This window comes from Diadema antillarum, unplaced genomic scaffold (assembly GCF_040938485.1).
Source record: "Diadema antillarum isolate AM-2024a unplaced genomic scaffold, OU_Dant_1.0 scf00000142, whole genome shotgun sequence".
Lineage (NCBI taxonomy): Eukaryota > Metazoa > Echinodermata > Echinoidea > Diadematoida > Diadematidae > Diadema > Diadema antillarum.
Window position 1 is genome coordinate 566,437 of NW_027271031.1, and position 16,005 is coordinate 582,441.

General features: G+C 38.4%; 1 protein-coding gene across 1 annotated transcript in view; it reads left to right on the forward strand.

The window, feature by feature from the left end:
* The window catches only part of LOC139721374 (von Willebrand factor D and EGF domain-containing protein-like), a 140,239-nt gene that overhangs the window by 110,528 nt on the left and 13,706 nt on the right, over positions 1 to 16,005 (forward strand). The window contains exon 26 of the mRNA XM_071632688.1: positions 11,563 to 11,658. Within this exon, the coding sequence (XP_071488789.1) occupies positions 11,563 to 11,658 (96 nt within the window). The remainder of the gene's footprint in view (positions 1 to 11,562; positions 11,659 to 16,005) is intronic.

Sequence of the window (16,005 nt, forward strand, 5' to 3'; positions counted from 1 at the left end):
TTCGTTTCTTTAACTCCTCGTTACCATAACCAACCTGTCCGTATTTAAAGACAATAACATGCTTGAAATATTGGTGCTGATCTTGTTGAACCGAGCGTTTCGTTGGCCTCCCCCGTGGATCCTTTCTATTGATGTACACAACTATTACGCGGCCTGTTCGCATGCTCCTGCTTCTTGCTCCAGCTTTTTCGAAGAATTGTTTCCCAACGAATGCGCATGCTGCATCCAGTATAACGATCTCTCTGATTGATGCATGTGCAAGAAAAAAAAAAGAAGAAAGAAGGTTGAGCCAACTTCATTCCGAGAGAAAACTGTCTATCTTTGAACCATGTTAACCCCATTCTAACTGGGCTATTTGAGACCAAGTTTTTACTGAAGGGGGTCAATTTGACCCCCCCCCCCCCTTCAGATCTCGGCCGCTGATGGCGCGATTGCCGCAAAATTTTGCCTGAACATATAGAGCTGGATGTCAACTACAAGATTGCACAGTCATACAATCAAAAAATATTGAATTTCTATTTTTAGTAAATTAATTATGCAAATTTATGCATGAAATCATATCCCCCTGTAACTCCATTAAAAAGACTGAAGGATTTCTAAATTTTTGTGTCAGAATTCCTCAAGACACATTAAACAATTTTCTTGTAAAAAAAAGCACAATCCAAATCAATTTCTTTTGTTTTTTATTGTTTTTTTAAATTTCTTATGAATTTCAATGTTTTTTCAACCTTTTGTTTTCTATTGTTTTTCCCCAAAATTTATTGCAGGCACTCTTTCAAGCTTATCTACATTAGAATTTATTAATTTCAATGATTTAAAGTTGAAATAATCTAATTTATGTCAATTAAAAAAAAGACACACAATTTGCAATGGATTTGCACACGATATCATGAATTAGAGCTGTTTTCGGGTTGACATGCATGTGCAAAATATTACGTAACATCAGAACAAAGTACCCGGGCGTCGCAAATTTGGTCTCAAAATATGCGGGAGACTTCAATGGAAAAAGTCATGAAACGATGCGGCAAAAACTTTGCGCGTTGCGGAATCATGGCGCGAAACGTATCAATACGAAAAATCAAGCAATGCGACATGAGAACTATGAACGCTCGTTCTTACCCAACCGACTTAATCAGCTGTGTATTGTTGGCTTTGATATCATGGGATATCTTCTTTCGTGCATTTCAAAATATGTAATTAAGTCACTTTGGTAGATTTCGTGTGGTATTGTAACACCGGATGTTGGTATGATTATGAACTCCTTAAAAAAAATTTAAAAAGGACTCCAAAACACTTAGTCTAACTTTTGATTATGTTCTTTTTTTTTCTTCTTTTTAAGTGTGATCTGGAAGCAGACACACGCTGTGATATAAAATAAATTCAGCGTCTTAGATCATGGCAGACGTAAATTCTGAATGTTTTAGTATGAACCGCCTTTTTCTTTCATCTGATGAAATAATGCTATTGGCAAGATTGGGTTACGTAGAAAAGCGGTGTTTCCTCAGATAAACTTAATACATAAATGCATGGGCGTCACCAGGGGGGTGCGCTGGGTGCGAACGCACCCCCTTCAGAACCTTAAAAAAAAAAAAAAAAAAAAAAAAAAAAAAAAAAAAAAACGCTTCAGTCTGCGAGCGACCTCAACGCCGGACACTAAAAAATTGTTCTTTTTTCATTTTTCTTCTTATTTTTTTTTTCCACCAGGAGGAAAACTAAACAAAACAAAAACAAAACAAAAAACAAAAACAATCGCACCCCGGCTCTGGCAGCACTGATGCTATACATGTACATCACGTGTTTACTATCTATCGCCCGTACTGTATACGTAAGGTATATTTCATTCATTGTGCAACGGATTATCACTTCAGAAAATACAAAAGCTCCGTCGCATGGTAGGGAGATACCACGCCCACCCCCTCCCCCATTATAGGTCTCCAATCAGTGGCGTAACGGGGGGGGGGGCGGCGCTGGTTGAAAAAAAAAAAAGATCAAAATGGTAATTCAAGGGTTGGTAAACTGCTTTTGAAATTGACATGAAAGGGTGAGCAAGAAATTATTTTTTTTTTCTCTAAGATTTCTTTTATCCATAATTAAAGAGGCATCAATAGTGTGAAACATTGTTCAAAAAGCCCGGAGCCGACAAAAGATTGTGATTCAGCGTGATTTCTGGTTGGCATTCTGAATGATAAGCAGGATGGAGCAGTGTACTCAGAACATCCGAACGGCAAAGAGTCGCTGCAATGTTGCGCCATGTGATGTAGAATGTACACCTCTGTACCTTACACTTTGTTATATCAAAGCTAGATCACTGAGTGTTGTTTTACATACTATAGTCTATAAAAAAATGCCTTGCATTGCCAATAATAAGACTTGACCTGGGCTATTTCCCAACTTTTCCATGTATAAAACACACACACACAAACACAAACAATTAGGGGATGCTCTAAAGTGCAGATTTTAGACGTCCTTCCCCCGCTTGGTCACTTCGACGCCCCCTCGCTGGTCATACCTCCCCCAATCATGAACATAAACCGACATCCTTGACTATCAGTGGCACACCGCCTCCCCCTCCCCCCTAATTTCCAAAGCGAAAAAACATAGTTACAAACGGCAGTTTTGGGACTGTAAAATGTCAAAATTTTCACGCTCGCTCGCTCCGCTCGCTCGTTTTTAATCGCTGTGCCATTCTCCTGATGTTGCTGCCAGTATTAAATTGCCAGCAGTTGCGCCCGGTGCGCCACCCCTCCTTAATTTCCAAAGCGAAAAGGAATAGCTACAAACGGCAGTTTTTAGAGTGTAAAATGTCAAAATTTTCAAACTCGCTCGCTCCGCTCGCTCGCATTTTAATCAATTCAATTCAAACTTTATTTCATTTTTCGAAAAGAACATAAACATTTCACTTTCTTTGGTATCATAAAATAAGGTTGCATAATCAAAACAAAGTAAATTGAGAAAACATAATTGCGGAACCTTGGGGTGACAAAAACGTTGTAAGGAAAATTGATTGACTGAAGTGATACAGACAATGTAATCGTTATGCCATTCTCCTGATGTTGCTGCCAGTAATTGCCAGCAGTTGTGCCCTGTGCGCCACCCCCCCCCCCTTAATTTCGAAAACGAAAAAATATAGCTACAAACGGCAGTTTTTTTGACTGTGTCAAAATTTTAAAGCTCACTCGTTCTGCTCGCTCGCATTCAATTTTATGCCATTCTCCTGATGTTACTGCCAGTAATTGCCAGCAGTTGCGCCCTGTGCGCCCCTTAATTTCCAAAGCGAAGAAATATAGCTACAAACGGAAGTTTTTTTTGCCTGTAAAATGTCAAAATTTTCAAAGTGGCTCGCTCCGCTCGCTCGCATTTGAATCGTTATCCCATTCTCCTGATGTTGTTGCCAGTAATTGCCAGCGGTTGCGCCCGGTGCGCCCTGCTTAATTTCCAAAGAGAAAAATATAGCTACAAACGGTAATTTTTTAAATTTAAAATGTCAACATTTTCAAGCTCGCTCGCATTTAATCGCTTTGCCATTCTCCTGATGTTACTGCCAGTAATTGCCAACTGTCGCGCCCGGTGCCCCCCCCCCCCTAAATTTTCAAAGCGAAAAATGTAGCTAAAAACGGCATTTTTTAAACTGTGAAATGCCAAAATTTTCGAGCTCGCTCGCTTCGCTCGCTCGCATTTAATCGTTGTGCCATTCTCCTGACGTTGCTGCCAGTACTTGCCAGCAGTTGCGCCCGATGCGCCACCCCCCTTTAATCTCCAAAGCGAAAAGATAGAGCTAAAAACGGCAGTTTTTGGACTGTAAAATGTCAATAAATTTTCAAGCTCGCTCATTCCAATCGCTCGCATTTACTCGTTATGCCATTATCCTAATGTTGCTGCCAGTAATTGTAAGCAGTTGCGCCCGGTGCGCCCCCTTCATTTCCAAAGCGAAAAAATATAAGCTACAAACCGCAGTTTGGGATTGTAAAATATCAAAATTTTCAAGCTCGGTCGCTCCGCTCGCTCGCATTTAATTGTTCTGCAATTCTCCTTTTTTTTTCTTTTTACAAAAACTAACGTCCCTCCGTGGGAGGGGTATCCCCCTCTTACACCCTCTCCCGCTCGGTTGCTTCGCTCCCTCGCCGAGGATCTCACACCGTCACATAATGTACCCCCGTAATAGTCCTTCATGATATTTTTATTTTTCCCATGCTCTGTAAACGCGACTTTTACACTCTTGTTTTTTTTTTTCAAAACGTTCCTACAGTGGGAGGGGGTATCCCCCTCTAACACCCTCCGCACTGAAGGAGCGGAATGGATCATCGCCGAGGATCTCACACCGTCACAATAATGTACCCCGTATATAGTCCTTCATAGCGAAAGATTCTTGCATGTATACAATCACATGTATAATGTACAATATACAGAGTATGTGTAAATGTACATGATGACACAGGAGCCAATGAATCACATTAAAAAAAAATCTCACAGTTTACATTTACTGTCAAAACGCACCCCCCTTGAAAAAAAGCTGGTGACGCCCCTGCATAAATGAGCCATTATTCGTCTTCTTTTATCTCTAATAGTAAAAAAATGAAAGAACAAATCTTAACACGCCGCCAGATACTGCAAAACTTTCTTTTTCCCTATCAGTTGATCAGCAAGTTGAACGCATCAGTTACAGCGAGTGTCTTAACTCCTCCCCCCTCTCATATTCCCGCTAAGTCTTGGCAGTAAGAATGTTTGAAAGATATAATGTGAGCTTCACAATGCATGTCTTGGGGGAAAAAGAATTAAACCTTAAGTTGTCTGGCAACGCCCGTAATTACGCAGAAATCGGCATCCCTACAACTTGTCAACACACCAACTTGCCCATAAACATATGTATTTGGTTTGTATGATAGAGTGTGTGCGCAGTGCTGGAACCCATTATTAGGCGACACACAACCAGCTTGTTTGTTAATTCTACATTCTGACCTTGACAAACCATGTGCCTTGTTGACTACTCTGACTCGCCTTGCTCTAGAGCTGCCTTCAGTGGGCGAAAAAGAAATTAACAAAGAAAAAAAATGTGTATTTACGCAGCTGGAGATCAAAATTACCTTTAATACGTCATTCCTGGCCTTCTCAATACGTTCATTTACCATAATCATTCCTTTCATCTCCTTCAGCACATTATATTAATTGTATTTTCCCCTTCTTATTCATGATTATGTTTCTATTTAGGCCTGCCTTTGGCGGATACCTTTGTTGTTGTTGTTGTTTTCACTAAATTCTTTCGTTTTGCCCACTTTTCGTAATTTTCTTGTTTGGCTGTGTCCCTGGAGGGCATAAGAATTTTGAAGATAGGATTTTTGATTGAGCTATATGTCTATTGCTCATTTTGATACTAATTGTTTTATTCTAGAAACTATACGATAATGATCACAAACCTCTGTCTCTATCTCCCTAGAAAAAAGTCCTTGAGCGTACACTGTTTGTATAGTTCTTAAAGGGGAGATAGAAGGTTTTCAGACTTATAAAAGAGCTTGTTTGTTATCATGCTCTTCTAAACGTGATCGTCCAAAGTCACTGATAATTTGAACAATAAAGACGCGGTAGCGCTCCAGGGAGACATGGGTGGCACCGATTGAATCGATCTCCAATCGCTGCCCATCGGTGTACGTTCGAAAATCACAGGTGGCGCCCTTCAACGAATAATTTGCATCGAAGCATTCTGCTTGGTCATTGGTAGTGGTCGACTCGAGTCGAGATTCCTGGGCTGTGTGTGTACTTACATAGAGATCAGTGACAAAGCTATACACAAACCATTACGAGGATTCTCGAATATATCCAAATCGGGCCAACCTTCCCGCTCCGAGGTATCTCCTCGTTGATCACTTATGAAATCGACATTTCGTGCCACAGTTATATATAGGTTATCTGTATTTCATGATAATGATAAAGATGATGATGATAAGAAGAAGATGATAACGATGTCATCATATTATAGTCATCACCATCTTCATCGAGGAGGATGATCCTTCTGTCCACACACGTTTTCAAGAAGTTTCTTTACCAACGGTGAAGCTCTTCTTAGCTCTCTGAGAAAACTTACATGGTTCGACATCGATGAAATTGTAACAAACAAATGTAAAGAAATGAGCGTATATTTCAGCAAAACCTTACGAGTATTTGGACAGTTTCTAGGGTTACAGTGTCGGAATGAGTTGTCTATTGGCATGATCCATTTCGGGTCTCATCACCTTGACGCTGTTTTTGTAGAACGCCTCATTTCTTTTTCTCACAATGACATAATATAGTAATATAGTATGCACTTTAATATTATTAAAGCGCATACTACATAAGCTGAACATCTCTCACGCGCAAAGACATCTGAGGAGGATTGCGCAATTCTCGGTATTGCCAAGTTTTCTGCGGATGCTAAAAAGCTCTGTCACAGATGCATTGTGGGATTCCTCGGTGCCATTGTCACTTCCGGTTGTCTTGCGCGTGTCTCCGTGCTCATACAATTCAATGCAATTTTCATCTGATTTTCTTTCGTTGCTGCTTGCAGCTGGCTTGTTTCTTCGCTTAGAATAACAACTGAAAAAAAGTGTTTAAACATTTCAACATTTTACTGATTTTACGGAACGAACGTACTAGACACAATACCAAAAACCAGTGCAAAAGTTTGTACTGCGCATGGGAGAGATCATACATATTTATGAGCTTCTCATGAAACTTTTTATCCTGTGAAACTATATATATATGAAGAGTTTGTTTGCAAAAACCGATAAGTCCATTTTTGAAGATTTTGAAGTACGGTCTCTGTCATAAAGTACAAAATAATACCTTTTAAATGATATATTGGTCACTACATATAAAAGTTCATTTTTGAAGTTTTGGTCAAAAGAAGTAAAGATTTTCTTATTATTCTCTTTATTTTCCTTGACCTTCAATCGCGAATATCTCCATTTGACAAATATGGACTTATAGGTTTTTGCAAACAAACTCTTCATATATATAGATATATTCAGACGTTGGTGTACCGTAAAACGGGGTGAAAAGGGACGGCGAGGTGAATAGGGACAAAACCGAGAAAAGTTTTTTGAATGTGCATGTTTCAAATTTGCTTGAACTTTTTTTCGTATTTTTATCACAGGATGGAAGGACCATCCAACAGTGTCCAGAAAGTGGTCCACCTGATGTGAACAATTTTTTAAAGGGTACAGGAGGTCCAAATAAAAAGTTTTCAAAAAATCACAAAAAAATCAGGGCGGTCAAAACTTTTCTGCTCCTGTTGCCATTGATTAATAAAATTCGCTAAAAAGGTTCATGAATCTAGCCTATTAGGTCCTACAACACACCTTTAAATTTGAAATAATTATTTCAACAGGAATTTGTGACAGCACATTTTTTCTTCTCTTGGGCAAAAAATCAGTTAGACTGGGGTGAATAGGGACACCATAGTGTCGTTTGACTGGCCCTTTAAATTTTCTGTATGATTAAGTATTATATTGTCATAAATTGCTCTGAAATGTTTGTTATGTCCAGCTATTTCCAAATGTGTGAATTTTTATTCTAAATCTCTTGACAAGAGAGCAATAAGATCTTTGGATATGTGGCTTCACTTTTGTATACATAGATGAGAGTGAACTTTGCTGTCTTAACCCTAACTTGGGGAGGAAGGGTCTGGGAACCCCGGCCCCACCCACCCTCTTGGGAATTTTTGCACTGCCTAAGACAGGCTAGGACTTTTCCACTTGTATTTCATGACCATTTTCTCTGTCTTCTGCATGTTTTAATGCCAATAACACATCTGTTTGAGTCAGACCCCTACTATAGGTGCCAGCTCATAATTGCTGTAAGAACTCCCAAAATATCCCCGGCATCATAAGAGTCAAGTTACACTGAATTTAGAGTGTATGAATAAGATTGTACATCATGATTTGCCACTTGAAGAAGAAGTGGGTTAATATTTGAGTGCAATTCAATGGATTAGTAAAGTTTTGACTCATTTTTCAATCTTAACCTTTGACCTGATGGGTCACATTTTTTTTTGTATCAGCTCATTTTCTTGGGCTGTTGAAATTTTTGTTAATGATTGATTTAACAATGGAATAAATTGCTCTTAAATGTTTGTATATCATTTCTAAACTCTGTAGTTGTTCCCTTAATCCAATTCATTGGATGGATTGAAAAAAAAATGCCTCCAAACAGCTTTTTTTTGGATCAAAATTAGTGTTGTCCCTGTTGACCCCAAATTTGGGGTCAACAGGGACAGCATCATTTTATCAAAAAACATACTTTTCCCCCAAATATTTATTTTCTTTCACAATACCAAATCAAAGGTATTTTAGGTGGACATAAAATCCCCACATAAGATTGAGTCTCTGGGCTGCATGAAAAACTAGATATATCGCTACGGCGACTGATATGCCTCCGCCATAATGCATGGTTCTCCTAATAGGTCTGTAGTACAATGTCTTGACAATGTGTGATGACAGTTTCAAACAATTGGCAAAATATTAAAATGACAGGTTTGACACAAATGTGCTGAATGTTCACTTTCCTAGAACTAGGTTCAATTGGATGAATGATTAAAATGTCAGAGTGCAGGTATTTGGGGAACTGATGATTTTTACTTGACTTTGACCCTTTTATAAGTTTATGCATTGAGTGATTTTTCAAGGTATTGAGAAAAAGTATAATTTCAGTATCAAATGGGAAAATAGCATCATCTCAACCTGGCCTTTGACCTTTGACCTCACAGTTCAAAAGAGAATCACTGTTAGGTTGAACATGCATAAATATGTAAGTTTCATGATGATATCTTGAGTACTTTTGAGATATGGAGGAAAAAGTGCAATTCAGCACTTTCACTTGACCTTTGACCTTTGACCTTTTAGTAAGAAACTTCCCACAGAATATATATTGGGTAATACATGTATACATCAAGTTAAAAAAAAAAACCTTCATTCATTGCATAAATATAAGGAAAGTAGTGATATTTTGAGGAGTTGACCTTGACCTTTGACCCCCTGACCTTTGACCCACGACCCCCAACTTCCCTAGATAATCACTGCCCATCGGTACAAGCATATATACTAAGTTCCATGAAGATACCTTGAACCATTTGCGAGATATGGAGAAAAACATGAAATTTCAATTTTTTTTCACAAAATAACCTGTGACCTTTGACCTTTGACCCTGTGACCCTAAAATCCACACAAAGTATTATCCCCCAAGGATATACCCTCATACCAAGTTTGATGTAAAACCACCACACGGTTCTTGAGATATAGACAAAAACAAAACGGGACGGACGGACGGACGGACGGACGACCCGAAAACATAATGCCTCCGGCCACTTCGTTGCGGAGGCATAAAAATACAATCATTAGAACTTTAAATTTGTCCCTATTCACCCCGTTTTACGGTACATAGTTTCAAGTCAAGACGATGTCGAGTATATCCATACGGCTTCTGAATATACGATATCTCCGTGTGCACAGAAGCGCTGCATGTCAGAATCTTTTATTATAAGTGTGATTGCTTCACAGTGATATATTTTACTTATTTCTTTTCTTTAAACCCCATTTTTTTATTAGATAGTTTGATCAATGGTGAGTTTGCGGTCGTAGAATATTATGTGTATCATTTGCTGTTAGCTAAACTGGCGAACATGATACTAATGTCGTGCAGGAATGTTTTCCACTATGTCAATATATTCACTGGTATATCCATATACATCTCCCCCTCCCCCTTTCTCTCTCTCTCTCTCTCTCTCTCTCTCTCTCTCTCTCTCTCTCTCTCTCTCTCTCTCTTATATATATATATATATATATATATATATATATATATATATATATATATATACATATATATATATATATACAACGTGTCCCATAAAAAACGAAACCGAGTTTCGTTGCAACTCTTTGCGATCATAATTACATATTTGCTTTATGAGTTGTACATGGATTGAAAGATATTCTCTTCTTTCATTTGATACACAACTAATTGCTCAAAATTCGTGCATGACTGAGTTAGAACAATAGACAGTAGTGCTACTAAATTTTCATTTGCACGAGCAAATGTCGATTTTGAATGAGTCTTTCAGACTTTTTCAGCAATCTTTTGCAAAAAAATAAAATCATAGCCTTAATATCCATTCTTTTTCCTTTCATACGATATCCCATGCGTCAGAAAAGATCAACGCCTGCTCGTGAAAACTGAATTTGAAAATATACTTCCATTTTACCCAGATGGATAGATAGTAAATAAGAAGCCAGTTAGCTTTCCCGACATGCCCAACTTGACAGATAACAATGGCCTTCATGCTTCAATGAATTATACACAAACATGAATTGAGGGGGTAAAAGAGATTTTTACTGACGGTTCGGTTGTGAATAGGGTCTTAAATTAGCACATGATCATGAGCTTGCCTGACCATGCAGCTAACTACAGAGCAAAGGGTATTCATCAGCGGAATGTTTGGGAAGGTGGGGTCGGAGAAACGGACCGAAAAAACCTTCCGACCCCCCCCCCCCGAAAAAGACGACTTTTTGCCCTGCACTTGCACCTTTGAAATGTTAGAAGCGCACGTTCAGTGATAAATAAAGTGATGTACCCTATCTTTTTGCTTCGCTTCCCCCTTCAAAAACATGAAAACCCTGTCAGTGATGAAGGACTATCCACGCGTGAGGGAAATGTACACAGGAATGAAAACAGCGAAATTAGTTTGAGGTACAAAATCATCAAAATGTGTATCATTGTTGTAATGTTGATTTCCCATAGCCATTGGACTGAGTGCAGCCTGAACATACTCACGATATTAGTCTTCAGTAATTTTGGTTATGTCTCATAGCTTATTCTAAATAAATGACAACAGAGGGCTTTCCGTCTCATACAGCATTATCTGCAAATACCTCCTCCCCCCCCCCCCCCACCCCCGAGCAACATTCACTGTAGCACTGCGGCTGTTTTGTGTGAATTCAATGGTGCAGATGAGCCCATTGTCAAATGCTAAGTCGGGAGAGCTGAATGCTTTTTTTTCGACTATCCGTAGAATCGGTAGAAATGAAGCATGTTTTCATGCAAATTTTTCTCAAGCATGCGTTATTCATATTTGACGCGTTAGGTCTCATATGAAAGAAGGAAATATGAATATTTGGCTAACGAACTTTTTTTTTCAAAAACGTAGCATTAAAAGTCTGAAAAATTCACTTAAAGTCACAATTTGCGCGTGCAAATGAAAATTTGGTAGCACCACTAACTCAGTCATGCATGAACGATGAACATTAAGTTGTACATCAAATGAAAGAAGAAAAGTTTATCTGTTCATTGATGTATATCTCATAAAGAAAATGTATGATTTCGATAGTGAAAAGTTGCATGGAAACCCGGTTTCGTTTTTTCTAGGACACGCTGTATATATATATATATATATATATATATATATATATATATATATATATGTATGTATTCGGTTTCTTCTTTTCGAAATGATGCCTCGTAATGATGGAATGATAAATGGCTCCAAGGTATGTCGAATATTCTCCTAATCGCTCGCACTTTCTCTCTCTTTATCTCCCACAGTGTCTTGTCATTTGAATTGCATGAACGGGGGCTACTGCGTTACGCCGGATAGATGCATCTGCAGAAATGGGTACACGGGGCCGACGTGTTCTACTCGTAAGTCAATGTCGTTTAAATCTCATCTTCCCACATACATGTACATGTACTTAAAAACATGTTTGTGTCTGTGTCTGATGATGATGATGATGATGATAATGATCATGGTGATGATAATGATGATGATGATGATGGTGATATGGGTGATGTTCGTAAACATCTCATTCTCCCTCATACTTAAAAACGCGATGTGTGTTTGTGTGTCTGATGATGATGATGATGGTGATGATGATGATGATAATGATGATGATACTGATGATGATATGGTTGATTATCGTTTACATCTTATCTTCCCACTTACTTAAAAACGCTCTGTGTGTCTGTGTTTGTGTGAAAAATGATGATGACGAAGATGATGATGATGATGATATGGGTGATGTTTGTTATTCCGAAGTTTCGATTTTACCAAATCCGAAACTGAAATAAGGTTTCGAAGGTTCGTTATTCCGAAGTTGATGCGAAAATTAATGCGAAAATGAAAAAGAAAGAGAAAATTGTTAATTCGATCATTTGTGACGTACTTCAGAAGGTTTGTTAGTCCAATGATTCGTTTATCCGAAAAAGAAAAGAAGGTGTGTACTATTGGAACGAACTTTCAGAATTACGAAAATCATTCTATTTTCGGATTAGTAAGCCTTGGAAAAAAATATCGAACCTTATTTCATTTTTCGGATTACCGAACCTTCGGAATAATGAACTGTAACTTATGATATACCCGACGTTTTTGCATTTGTTTGTGAAATGTGTATGTGTGTCTCGTTTGCTCGGGCAAACAAAAGACGTAACTAAAGAGGGGAACTTTATATTCCAAACATCTTTGACTCTTATGTCATTTCCACCTTCTCCATCGATCACTGTTGTCACCTTCCAGTGACTCTCAAATGACTTTTTAACTCCTTGTGACTCTCACTTGATATCGGGTAGTTCACTCAATTCCTCGTGTCCTCTTGTGACTTCGAACACGTCTTTCCATTTTTTTATAGATATTTCGTTTTCTTCTATTTTAGTCATTTCAGTGCGATTCTTGGTAATTATTAGAAAACTATCCACATAGTAGCTTGCCATTTATTACACCGCGATACAAACCGATTCAAGTTAGTTTTAAGACAAGACGTTGGAAGGATATTGTAAAGACCATGAGTATTGATCTTGATTCTACTCATTCTCTCAATTATGTTGGATGATTTTAATCTGAATTTCGAGGAAAATATGAGAGTGTGGGTTGACGGACTCTCTTTCATGACTCTTTTAAGTCTGGCAAACGGCGCTGTAACACCAAGAGTGAATTTGAAAGAGCAATGCCTTCATTTACGCTGAATACTCTCATTGTGTTTTGATTTTTGGAATGAGGACTTTTGCCTATATGATGTTTAGATAGAAATTGGTGAAAAATTTGCTTTCAGGGAAAAATTAATCTGAGTCTTCGAAGCACGTGCTCTTTCAGAGACAACACCTTGTTTCTCTAGTAATTATCCATTGATTTACAACATGGCAGAGCCGTTTTCCGTTGCTTGTTTGAGTGAAGTTACGTATAGTGGAGATTTAGAACTTACAGGTACATAAAGACGGCAGAGTTGCTCACGAAAATGAAGGGGAGAGTAAAACTCATGTCGCATTAGTAAAAGGCAGCACAGAGGGTACTGGTGGGATGAAAAGAAGCACGAGGGACGGACATGAATGCAAAAACAAGAACGTGCTGCCGTGGCAACGTGAGCCCTCGGTCACGTTGGCGCCAAACTAAACGAGGAGCTTCCCCCCCCCCCCCCCAAAAAAAAAAGGGATGCAACGGCTTCATGCTAGGTACTTCAGGCAGCAATGTAACAAAATCGATGAGAGAGGCGCTGTGTATTAGAAAGGGGCCTGTCTATTCGAGAGGAATGAGCAACGTGCTCTGTACTATTGTTGTTGTTGATGATTTTGAACTCGTTGGCAATAAAGACTAATATTTGTGTATTTTCATTTTGTTGTTACAGCAGCTGCGTATAGGTTTGCTTTGGTGTAGATGTAAAAAGATTATTTGGGATTTTTAGAACTTTCTTGTGGCATAATTGCTAGTTAGAACAATAGACAGTAGTGCTACTAAATTTTCATTTGCACGAGCAAATGTCGATTTTGAATGAGTCTTTCAGACTTTTTCAGCAATCTTTTGCAAAAAAATAAAATCATAGCCTTAATATCCATTCTTTTTCCTTTCATACGATATCCCATGCGTCAGAAAAGATCAACGCCTGCTCGTGAAAACTGAATTTGAAAATATACTTCCATTTTACCCAGATGGATAGATAGTAAATAAGAAGCCAGTTAGCTTTCCCGACATGCCCAACTTGACAGATAACAATGGCCTTCATGCTTCAATGAATTATACACAAACATGAATTGAGGGGGTAAAAGAGATTTTTACTGACGGTTCGGTTGTGAATAGGGTCTTAAATTAGCACATGATCATGAGCTTGCCTGACCATGCAGCTAACTACAGAGCAAAGGGTATTCATCAGCGGAATGTTTGGGAAGGTGGGGTCGGAGAAACGGACCGAAAAAACCTTCCGACCCCCCCCCCCCGAAAAAGACGACTTTTTGCCCTGCACTTGCACCTTTGAAATGTTAGAAGCGCACGTTCAGTGATAAATAAAGTGATGTACCCTATCTTTTTGCTTCGCTTCCCCCTTCAAAAACATGAAAACCCTGTCAGTGATGAAGGACTATCCACGCGTGAGGGAAATGTACACAGGAATGAAAACAGCGAAATTAGTTTGAGGTACAAAATCATCAAAATGTGTATCATTGTTGTAATGTTGATTTCCCATAGCCATTGGACTGAGTGCAGCCTGAACATACTCACGATATTAGTCTTCAGTAATTTTGGTTATGTCTCATAGCTTATTCTAAATAAATGACAACAGAGGGCTTTCCGTCTCATACAGCATTATCTGCAAATACCTCCTCCCCCCCCCCCCCACCCCCGAGCAACATTCACTGTAGCACTGCGGCTGTTTTGTGTGAATTCAATGGTGCAGATGAGCCCATTGTCAAATGCTAAGTCGGGAGAGCTGAATGCTTTTTTTTCGACTATCCGTAGAATCGGTAGAAATGAAGCATGTTTTCATGCAAATTTTTCTCAAGCATGCGTTATTCATATTTGACGCGTTAGGTCTCATATGAAAGAAGGAAATATGAATATTTGGCTAACGAACTTTTTTTTTTCAAAAACGTAGCATTAAAAGTCTGAAAAATTCACTTAAAGTCACAATTTGCGCGTGCAAATGAAAATTTGGTAGCACCACTAACTCAGTCATGCATGAACGATGAACATTAAGTTGTACATCAAATGAAAGAAGAAAAGTTTATCTGTTCATTGATGTATATCTCATAAAGAAAATGTATGATTTCGATAGTGAAAAGTTGCATGGAAACCCGGTTTCGTTTTTTCTAGGACACGCTGTATATATATATATATATATATATATATATATATATATATATATATATGTATGTATTCGGTTTCTTCTTTTCGAAATGATGCCTCGTAATGATGGAATGATAAATGGCTCCAAGGTATGTCGAATATTCTCCTAATCGCTCGCACTTTCTCTCTCTTTATCTCCCACAGTGTCTTGTCATTTGAATTGCATGAACGGGGGCTACTGCGTTACGCCGGATAGATGCATCTGCAGAAATGGGTACACGGGGCCGACGTGTTCTACTCGTAAGTCAATGTCGTTTAAATCTCATCTTCCCACATACATGTACATGTACTTAAAAACATGTTTGTGTCTGTGTCTGATGATGATGATGATGATGATAATGATCATGGTGATGATAATGATGATGATGATGATGGTGATATGGGTGATGTTCGTAAACATCTCATTCTCCCTCATACTTAAAAACGCGATGTGTGTTTGTGTGTCTGATGATGATGATGATGGTGATGATGATGATGATAATGATGATGATACTGATGATGATATGGTTGATTATCGTTTACATCTTATCTTCCCACTTACTTAAAAACGCTCTGTGTGTCTGTGTTTGTGTGAAAAATGATGATGACGAAGATGATGATGATGATGATATGGGTGATGTTTGTTATTCCGAAGTTTCGATTTTACCAAATCCGAAACTGAAATAAGGTTTCGAAGGTTCGTTATTCCGAAGTTGATGCGAAAATTAATGCGAAAATGAAAAAGAAAGAGAAAATTGTTAATTCGATCATTTGTGACGTACTTCAGAAGGTTTGTTAGTCCAATGATTCGTTTATCCGAAAAAGAAAAGAAGGTGTGTACTATTGGAACGAACTTTCAGAATTACGAAAATCATTCTATTTTCGGATTAGTAAGCCTTGGAAAA